The following is a 10426-nucleotide window of genomic DNA, read 5'->3' as shown; positions in this document are numbered from 1 at the left end:
ATGGTCATATGATGAAACCTCCTGGAATATGTCCAACCAGAGTTGGCAGCCATGGACCTGCTGAGTGTTTCCAACATTTTCGGTTTTATTTGAGTAAATTAAGTAACTGGTCTGCTACAGAGCCGTGGTAGCAACAGTAAACCAACAGCTTCATAAGAGCTGACACAGTCCCAAAAAAAGCTGACTACTCACAAAGGGCCCTGAATATAAGCCCATGACATGGCAAAACAAGTAACTACACTACAAGTGCAGTGAGACATGAACCAGTCACTTAAGCTATAAGTATACTCAATAGACCTTCACTCGTATTGGAGAAAATAAGCCATAACGACATGAAGGGGGGGGATACCTGTTGAAGGCACAAGATTTGTTTTCTAGAAGTTCAGGAGCGCATGCACCTCCCAGAAAGTGCTGATTTTTATCATTTTATTTGGTGCATTTTCCAATGTTTAGGGCTTTGATTTTTTTTTGCATCTAAAAAGAGTCATTTGCTCATTTTATTAAAAACCCATTCTCTATTTGCCATTTGGAAATTAATTTTTTTTATAATTTTAAAATTTATTTTCCCAGTTACTGGGGGGAATTTTTAATTAGTTGTCTTTTTTCAAAAAAATTATCTATTAACCCAGTCTTATTAACCATAGGATCATTCTGATGAAGGTTGCAGCCAATAAAATTAGAATTGTACACATTCCTTCCATATGTTGTCCTACACCAGCTGACAGTGATTATATTCTGGGGGCATGCAAGACTGAAAATGGGGGTATGCTGGTTAGTAATTTTTTTTACTTCACAATTGAGGAAAAATGAGTGACATTTGGGTTTTCAACAGACCAATGAAACTATCACTTCCCCAAAAATGGCCCCAAGTCAGTCTCCCTTTACAAAGGTATTATTCTTATCCGGCTCCTAGCTCACGACACTCTTCCCTTCCTTCCAATTGACAGCGGTGCTCTCTCCACATCCCTCCCGTTCAGACTGGCACTTGCCTCACCTCACCCGTTCAGGGCTGCTCCTGGCTTTCTCTCCCTCTCCCACCGCACCCCCTCCAGCTTCTGCTCCAGTGTTTGATCTCTGATGCACGCTGCGGCCAGGAGTCCCTTATCGTGCAAAAAAATCCCGGCCTGCAGCATACAGCAGCGTTGAGCCTCCAGGAGCAGCAACAGGAGGTCGTTTTCGGGTGAAACGCACATTTCCTTCTGAGAACGCAAATGAACTCTGCCCACGAAAACACTCACTGTGCACTTGAAACACAGACAGTTGGTATGTATGGATCGTGAAAGTCCCAGGCCTGACCCTTGTTCTGAGCTGAGTTAGCTGATCTCAGTCAAGGCGGCATTGAGAGCACTACAATTGACTTCAGTATCTCCGGGATAGTGGGGGAAGGGGGGAAATTTATCATCCAGGGAGTTTCTCCCAAACACCAGGCTAGATTCGAAATGAAATGTGCATGTATGAGATGACATCAGATGAGGACTGGATCAGCCTTTGCTGCAATGACCTCTCCCAGACAGTAGTATAGCCCACCAATGCTCACTTTCTAGATTCACATGTGAAGAATGGTTATTTGAGTACAGTACTGGTAGATTGCCAGTGTCTGTGGGATGGTGCCTTAGCACAACACTACCTCTACTCATAAAGAGAGGTGAGCATTAGAAGATCGAAAATAAGTATAGTATGTGCCAACTAATGTATAGTAGATTGGTAGAATAATGAGTGGAGATTTCAGCTCTTTGCCTATGCTGATATTTTACACTTGCAGCTAAGTTGATCGAGCTACAACCCACTAGCTAGTCTTCCCCTCCTCACTTTCCTCCTCTTCCCCCAACACCCTTTCCCACCCCACCCCACCACCCACCCAATGTGCAGAATTGATTGGTCCTTGGCTTGCACAGATGAGTTTTAAGAGCTTCTCCCAATCCAAGTTGATGTGTCCATTTCAAAACCTTGAGTGGCTTGTATCCTGATTGAGGACAGGTCACTTAATTCTATCCTCTAATTCTTCATACATGTACATGAATGTTCAGGTGATGTTTAAACAAGAGACCCGAGGTTCAGCAATTTTGTAACCATTGTCCAAACCCCAAGATTAGATTGCGAGTCAGATTCACCTGAAAATCCAATCTCATTTTGTTGCTCTAAACTACCTGAAATCCCCACTTCTGAAACGCCACTGGCAGGGCCTGTTCACGTGTATCCAGCCACTTTCTCTCCTCGTTTGAACCTTTTGAATCCCTTGTCCTGTCCGATAGCTTCTTACTTCTTATACACTGCTATCCTCCTGTGCGCCAATTGACTGCTGTTATCTTAGAACCTGCACATGTACACCATCCAGTATGCTCACACAGTTTCTGTAATGGCAATCGTGGAACAAGGGGAGAACTGAACAATAGGGTGAAAGTATGCACCAAAATTTAACCCCATCCCCTTCCCTTCCCCCCTCCGTACCACTAGTGTACTCCCAGCAGTAGAAACACAGCAGCTGAACTGAGATACCAGTAGCAGTGAGTTTCAGTGCTGTTACAGCACCTGATCTCAGTGCAAATGAGGTACAAGTTTGATTTCATCATTAGCTGTTTTGATACTAAGCAAGACCTGTCCTAGTGCTGCCGGCTCCTGATGCACAGGTCCAGAGCAACTGACTGGAACTAAATTGGAAACTTGCCAGGATTTTCTAAACCATTACCCACAAAGACCTGGTAAATATGCGAGATGTGCAGTTCAGGTGCAAAGGTCTTAAGGCCCTAGAAAAGTAGATATAGACAGCTATGCCTCAGGTCTCTGGGGTGTGATGCCAACACAATAGTATTGGTAATGTGTGGTACAACAAATTGAAACAATTGAAGACTTTTAATACCTAATAATATAAACAGGATATTGAAGCACTGGAGAAAATGCAGGAACGATTTACAGGGATGTTAGTAGACTTGAGGGGATGCAACTATCAGGAAAGATTGAGCAGACTGGGGTGCCGTTCTCTGGAAAATAGAAGAATAAGCGACCTGATAGAGGTCTTTAAAAATTATGAAGGGGTTCTATAGGGTGGATGTGGAGAAACTTTCCACTTGTGGATGAGTCCAGAACAAAAGGGGCATAAATATAAGATAAAGAAAGTCTTGCATTTATATAGTGCCTTTCACAACCTCAGGACATCCCAAAGAGCTTTATAAGCAATGAACTACTTCTGAAGTGTAGTCACTGTTGTAATGTCGGAAATGCGGTAGCCAATTTGCACACAGCAAGGTCCCACAAACAGCAATGTGATAATGACCAGATAATCTGTTTTTAGTGATGTTGCTTGAGGGATAAATAAAGGCCAGGACATCAGGGAGAACTCCCCTGCTCTTCTTTGAATAGTGCCATGGGATTGTTCATGTCCACCTGACAAAGATAGCCACTAACAGATCAAATATCGAATGTCGGAGCGATTTCTTTACAGAGTGGTGGGAACTCGCTGCCACATGGAGTGGTTGAAGGAGTTAGAATTGATTTATTTATGGGGAGGCTTGATGCATATGTGAGGGAGAAGTGGTTAGAGGGATAGAGGGGCGGGGGGAAGAAGTAATTAGAGTGGGAGGAGGCTTGTGTGGAGTATAAACACCGGCACAGACCAGTTGGGCTGAATGGCCTGTTTCTCTGCTATGGATTCTATATAATCCTATGTGGGATTTATTTTAGTATGTATTCTGGTGGTTTTTAACAAAACTAAAAAAATTTTTTTAGGCTATGCATAACCAGGTGACCTCCAAAGTAATTTGATACCGGTAATCTTTCAATGACTGCCTTGTTGGGAAAAGTAATGATAGCATACAATGCCCTAGGATCTTAAATAACCGAAACAGCACCTGAATGTTGTTGCATGATCCTGACTTGCTTTAAAGAAAAAGATATTATTTAAATTAAGTTTGGATGTTATAAAAAAAATATTGTGTTCACTGTGCTCAGAACCAGATCTTAATGCATGTAAAGCATTCTGACACAACCCATGATATGCATGCGGTTGCAAACTGTGGAGTGGCCGAATTATAATCAGTCATGAGGTTTATCTGTTTTCTAACTATAAAGAAAACTAGACAAATTGATTGAAAGCTGCGCTTCCTAATCTACATTACTGTTGTGCTGCTCAGTTAATATGTGCAGCCGAACCCACCTCTATGCAAATTAAGTACAAATATCTTCTTGGCAAAGTGCTATGTAAATTCCGTTGTTAAGCTTTGCTTCTGTATCTCAGTACACAGTATGTTGTTCTGCAGAGGAGCAGCCAAAGGCTGATGGGTTTTATGATTAGGGATTCTCAATCTAATGTTCCACAACCATCCCTTCACCTCAGCAGGAAGTTCAAGAAATATACGATGGGGTTGCTGTGATTTCATTATCTTGGACTCCATTCCCCCATTCTTTTCAGTGAAAAATGTAACGTATTCCCCCCCCCCACCTCAGAATTTTCTCTCCTACTTCCTGAGGAAGCTGACTGTTCATTGGGTGCAGCCCCACAGGTGCTGACAGTATTCTAGTCCCCTGCCCAAGTGATCGTTCTTCGTTTGTAAGCCTAAACTGTCAGTGTTGATTGACTTAGACCGTAGATAGTAACACAGCTGAGCTGGATTTTGCCCTCTTCCGACACCCAAGTACAGGAAGTTACTAGCTAGAAATCAAGTTTGGGACCCATGGCTGATTTTACTGCTTCCACAGAGCATGGGCACTGATGCCAGTTGTAGCAGCCAAACTGCTGCTCCGACTGTGATCGGCTAACTCAACACAAACTAAGAATTGGGCCTGGGATCTTCTGGCATTACTGTTGGAGGCAGCGTCAATCCCATTCGCTTGGTTCTGACTTTAAAATCCGGACCTCTATCCCAGTTCCTGCCTTAGCTACTGTGGGACAAACAGCACAGACTTATTTATATCCTTCAGAGTTCCGATACTCAGAGGCTCTGAAATATAAGGAGATCTTGCGTGCCGTCACTGGACATAACAATTCCACAAGGTCCTTCCTCTCGCTATGTTCTAGTGAAGTGATGTTAAGAGTTCACACCTAGGCATTTTTATCAATTGCTTTTTTTTTTAATTGACCGTTCTTCCAAAGGGGTGGAGGAATTTGATACTTGAGTAATGGGGGAGACATTTTTCACTGCCGAGATTAAATTCCAGGTTGACTACTTGGGTTCAAATCTCAGAACCCACAGTACTTTCCTGGATATTCCTTTTAAGAATAATTTAACGCAATCCTGTAAAAATGGAATTTGAATTTGTGTAGAAATGTAGCCATCTCAGCTGGGTTGTGTTAATTTGCATAGCCATTCAAGGCAACCCAAAACTGGTCCTGTTGGGCTATTTTGATTCTTAAAAGGGAGATTTTCTCCTGTCAAGGCAAGTTGTTAACAAGGTATATAAAAACCACAGACATCTCATGCACACTGTTCATTTCCCTCTCCCCAATTTAAAAGTCAGGTGCAGGGGGAAAAAATGTTTTATAGATTTACAGAAGTATTGTAAATAAGGGCTGTCTGTCCTGGACTTTTTTTTAAATTGCTTGTGGAAATGCTTTGGTCCCTGGTTAGCTTTATAGCAAGTGACCCAAACTGAGCAATAGCTAATGTGTAATAATGCTTACAGAAGTCATCATTAATTCTATATCTATTGATATAAAATGACTGACCAATGCTTTTTATGCTTTCTTAACAGGTTGGTAATAAGGTAATATTCCTGACCAGCTTTGTGGGAAACCGAGGTACTTTCACTAGAGGTTACATGGCAATGGTCCTGGATGTGGAGTTTCTTTATCATTTAGCATACACACTAATATCTTTCATGGGGCTTTTTGCCCATGAATTCTTCTACAGTCTGCTGGTATGTATTTCGGGCAAGTCAATTCAATTTTGCTTTAAACATGTAAAGGTATTTGAGATTTTCTCAGGAGCCTGAATGACTCCATGGAAACAGTAAGATGTCATGTCATGACCACAATGAGCTTCAAACTTGGCTGAGCTACCGGGAGTGAGAAGGAGGTGCAGGAAAGTGAGTTCTTTTTCCATTCACAGATGAGGGAAATCAGGTGGTGAGCCCCCTACAGTGTAGTTGGTTCGAGTGGCATTGTCACTGCATGCAGGTCATTCGGCCCGCTGTGCCTTGTGCCGGCTCTTGGGAAGAGCTATCCAATTAATCTCGCTCCTCCGCTCTTTCCCCATAGCCCTGCAAGTCATTTACTCTTTGCCTACCCTGTGTAAAGGCAGAGGACCTAAAGAGGGTGGGGAGAGACAAAAACTGCACAATGTTCAAGATCATTTTTATGCATGATTGTCATGCAAGGACTAATGTAGTTTTAATGAAATTTTACATTTGATGTGTATAATTTTTTCATGTATTTGAAGTGACTAGCCAAAGTAAGCATAGTTCCACAACAGGAAGGATTACCTTGTCTGTTTGCAGTTCCTAACCTATAAATGATGTACTGAAGTGCGGTCACCATAGGTAGATAGACCTTGTCTAGCATGGTAGATTTTCTTAGAATCTTAGAATTGTACAGAGGTTACAGCACGGAAGGAGGCCATTTGGTCCATTGGGTCCATGCCAGATCTATGCAAGAGCAATCCAGCTAGTCCCACTCCCCCGCCCTATCCCCGTAGACCTGCAAATTTTTGCCTTTCAAGTACTTATCCAGTTCCCTTTTGAAGGCCATGATTGAATCTGCCTCCAACACCCACTCGTGCAGTGCATTCCAGATCCTAACCACTCGCTGTGTTTTAAAGAAAAAAGTTTTTCCTCATATCACCTTTGGTTCTTTTGCCAATCACCTTAAATCTTTGTCCTCTGGGAACAATGGGAACAGTTTCTCTCTATCTACTCTGTCTAGACCCTTCATGATTTGGAATACCTCTATCAAATCTCCTCTCAACCTGCTCTGTTCCAAGGAGAACAACCCAGCTACTCCAGTCTATCCATGTAACTAAAGTCCCTCGTCCCTGGAATCATTCTAATAAATCTCTTCTGCACCCTCTCTAAGGCCTTCGCATCTTTCCTAACGTACGGTGCCCAGAACTGGACACAATACTCCAGTTGTGGCCGAACCAGTGTTTTATAAAGGTTCATCATGACTTCCTTGCTTTTGTACTCTATGCCTCTATTTATAAAGCCCAGGATCCCATATGCTTTTTCAACCGCTTTCTCAACCTGCCCTGCCACCTTCAACGATTTGTGCACATATACCCCCAGATCTCTCTGTTCCTGTACCCCTTTTAGAATTGTGTCTCCTCATTCTTCCTACCGAAATGTATCGCCTCGCATTTTTCTGCTTTAAATTTTATCTGCCGCGTATCTGCCCATTTCACCAGCCTGTCTTATATCCTCTTGAAGTCTATCACTATCCTCCTTACTGTTCACTACACTTCCAAGTTTTGTGTCATCTGCAAATTTTGAAATTGTGCCCTGTACACCCAAGTCCAAGTCATTAATATATATTGTTGACCGGAGGTCGCCGGTTACGGTTACTGGCTTAGTACAAAGAGGAGAAGAGTCAATTCTCTCAACTCTCAATTCACTTTATTCACACTGTTAAATCATATACATATAGCTTATACGTCTGGTTAGATATAGGCATACAGTTTACACAAGGTTATACAGTCTTATACCCAAACTAAGATCTAAATGCACACCCACTAGGTTTCTCTGACACTCCCTGAGTGGTCACAGAATATAAAGGATAATACCCGAAAAGGAGAGCTGACGCTGGCCAGGCGTTCCGTTCTCTTTCTCTTTCAACGTCGTCTCTACGTCCCTGACGTAGGGTCTTCCACTTCCGCGATGGTTGGTCTCCGGAGTCTTCGCTCTGGTTCCACGCCCCAGATCTTTCATTCTTATTCCGAATTTTATCTCTTCAAGCTGTGCTGTCTCTCTCCCTTTTGGTTTAGGCCTACTCACTTTTTGCGTTTGTCTTCTCCTCATTGGCTCTGTACCAAGGACTTAGATAGCATTACCTCATTACTCCTTTTCTAAATAAGGACTTGTGTCTTATCACATTTCCTTTGTCTTTCACAAAACTTAGTTAATTCAAACCGGTTCCAGCCAGCCAAGGCCAGCGACTGAACCCAGGTTACTTCAGTTCAAAAGTCGTTCCTGCCTGTGTGTATCAGCAGCTGACGTCTCAGGTTACCTTCTGCAGCCCCGAGCCAACAATATCAAGAAAAGCAGTGGTCTTAGTACCGACCCCTGGGGAACACCACTGTACGCCTCCCTCCAGTCCGAGAAACAACTGTTCACCACTACTCTGCTTCCTGTTACTTAACCAGTTCTGTATCCATGCTGCTACTGCCCCCTTTATTCCATGAGCTTCAATCTTGATGACAAGCCTATTATGTGGCACTTTATCAAACGTCTTTTGAAAGTCCATATACACCACATCAACTGCATTGCCCTCAACTACTCTCCCTGTTACCTCATCAAAAAACTCTATCAAGTTAGCTAAACACGATTTGCCTTTAACAAATCTGTGCTGGCTTTCCTTAATCAATCCACGCTTGTCCATGTGACTGCTAATTCTGTCCTGAATTCTGTCCCATTTCTAAAAGTTTCCCCACCACCGAGGTTAAACTGACTGGCCTATAATTGCTGGGTTTATCCTTACACCTTTTTTTGAACAAGGGTGTAACATTTGCAATTCTCCAGTCCTCTGGTACCACCCACATACCTACAGATGTTTGGAAGATTATGGCCAGTACCTCCACAATTTCCACCTTGACTTTCCTCAGCAAACTAGGATGCATCCCATCTGGACAGGTGACTTATCTACTTTAAGTACAGCCAGCCTTTCTAGTACCTCATTTTTATCAATTTTTAGCCCATCCAGTATCTCAACTATATCTTCCTTTACTGAGACTCTAGCAGCATCATCTTCCTTGGTAAAGACAGATGCAAAGTATTCATTTAGTACCTCGGCCGTCTGCCTCCATGAGTAGATCTCCTTTTTGGTCCCTAATCAGCCCCACCCCTCCTTTTACTACCCGTTTACTGTTTGCATGCATATAGAAGACTTCTGGATTCCCTTGTATGTCGGCGGCCAGTCTATTCTCATACTCTCCGTTTGCCCCTCTTATTTCCTTTTTCATTTCCGCTCTGAACTTTCTTTATTCAACCTTTGAGATGTGCAGGTGGAGTAAGTGTGATGGTCTTCATAGAGAGAACTTTGGTTATCATGTGGATTCCTTTTTGGGGGAAAGTGAAGGACTGATCATTTTCTCTTTATCTTTCAGCTTTTTGATCTGGTTTACAGAGAAGAGACATTGCTGAATGTCATCAAGAGTGTCACTCGAAATGGCCGCTCCATCATTCTGACAGCTGTGCTGGCTCTTATCTTAGTCTACCTGTTTTCCATAGTTGGCTTTCTGTTTTTCAAAGATGACTTCATCCTGGCAGTGGACAAGGTGCCAAACAAAACATATTGGACAGGTAAAATCAATATATTGAGTAAGTAGGAGGACTGCACTTTGCGGGGTCTTCCGGGTTTTGATCAGAGGTTGACATACGTGCTTCTTTGGGGGGATTGGCGGGATTGGCGGGGTGGGGTTGCACAGGATGTCCTCCATAGTTTGACATGATTCCATACCTATGATTCCCCACACAGTGTTCCCTATCTTCTACTGTCTTGGTAATCAGTGGACTCCTCCTTACTCTGTAAAGGTAACACTTACATAGCAGATTGAAAAGAGAGCACAACCTTTGAAATGTGCAGGTGGAGTAAGCGTGATGATCTTCATAGAGAGAACTTGAAAGATATTTTGTCCGACGGTTGGTTTTTGATTTCAGAAAGTAATGCTTCCTTCTGTACTCAACTATATCTCGGTCATCCAGATGACTTAAATTCACTCCATAATGAGTTTTATACATTGGCATCGTATTAAGACAGACTGTAGAGTTGATGGGATGTGACAGAGTGCCATATCAAGGTCACCTCGTACCGAAACTCATGTCATATCTGCACTTGGATGTTAATGGAAAAGCTTTGAAAGATTACCAATAGCAAAGTTTTCATTACCATATTTTCATCATACAAGTATACTTAATGCACAGAGCTTATTCCCAACTCTTACAGTTCAGGTTTTTAAAATACCATTCTTTCTCTCAACAATTTCCTAGCTCTTCCTGTTAGCAAACCTTGTCTCCTCTTAATGGCGAGAGATTAGGAACTGTGGTGGAGGAAGGGGATTTGGGTGTCCATGTGTACAAATAACTAAAAGCTAGTACACAGGTACAAAAAGTAATCAAAAAGGCTAATGGAATGTTGGCCTTTATCTCAAGGGGGCTGGAATAGAAAGGGGAGGAAGTGATGCTTCAGTTGTACAGAGCCATGGTTAGACTGCATCTGGTGTACTGTGCTCAGTTGTGGGCACCACACCTCAGGAAGGATAAATTGGCCTTGGAGGGGGTACAGTGC

At 42.7% G+C, this 10426-nt stretch overlaps 1 protein-coding gene across 6 annotated transcripts in view; it reads left to right on the top strand.

Annotated features, from left to right (window-relative positions):
- The window catches only part of itpr1b (inositol 1,4,5-trisphosphate receptor, type 1b), a 439399-nt gene that overhangs the window by 359734 nt on the left and 69239 nt on the right, over positions 1–10426 (top strand). For all 6 annotated transcript variants that reach the window (XM_067998943.1, XM_067998947.1, XM_067998944.1 and 3 more), the window contains 2 exons: positions 5686–5850; positions 9246–9441. In XM_067998943.1, coding sequence (XP_067855044.1) covers positions 5686–5850; positions 9246–9441 — 361 coding nt within the window. The remainder of the gene's footprint in view (positions 1–5685; positions 5851–9245; positions 9442–10426) is intronic.

Source organism: Heptranchias perlo, chromosome 17, assembly GCF_035084215.1.
Source record: "Heptranchias perlo isolate sHepPer1 chromosome 17, sHepPer1.hap1, whole genome shotgun sequence".
Taxonomy (NCBI): Eukaryota; Metazoa; Chordata; class Chondrichthyes; order Hexanchiformes; family Hexanchidae; genus Heptranchias; species Heptranchias perlo.
The sequence above is the reverse complement of the archived record's forward strand: the minus strand, read 5'-3'. Positions and strand labels throughout refer to the sequence as shown.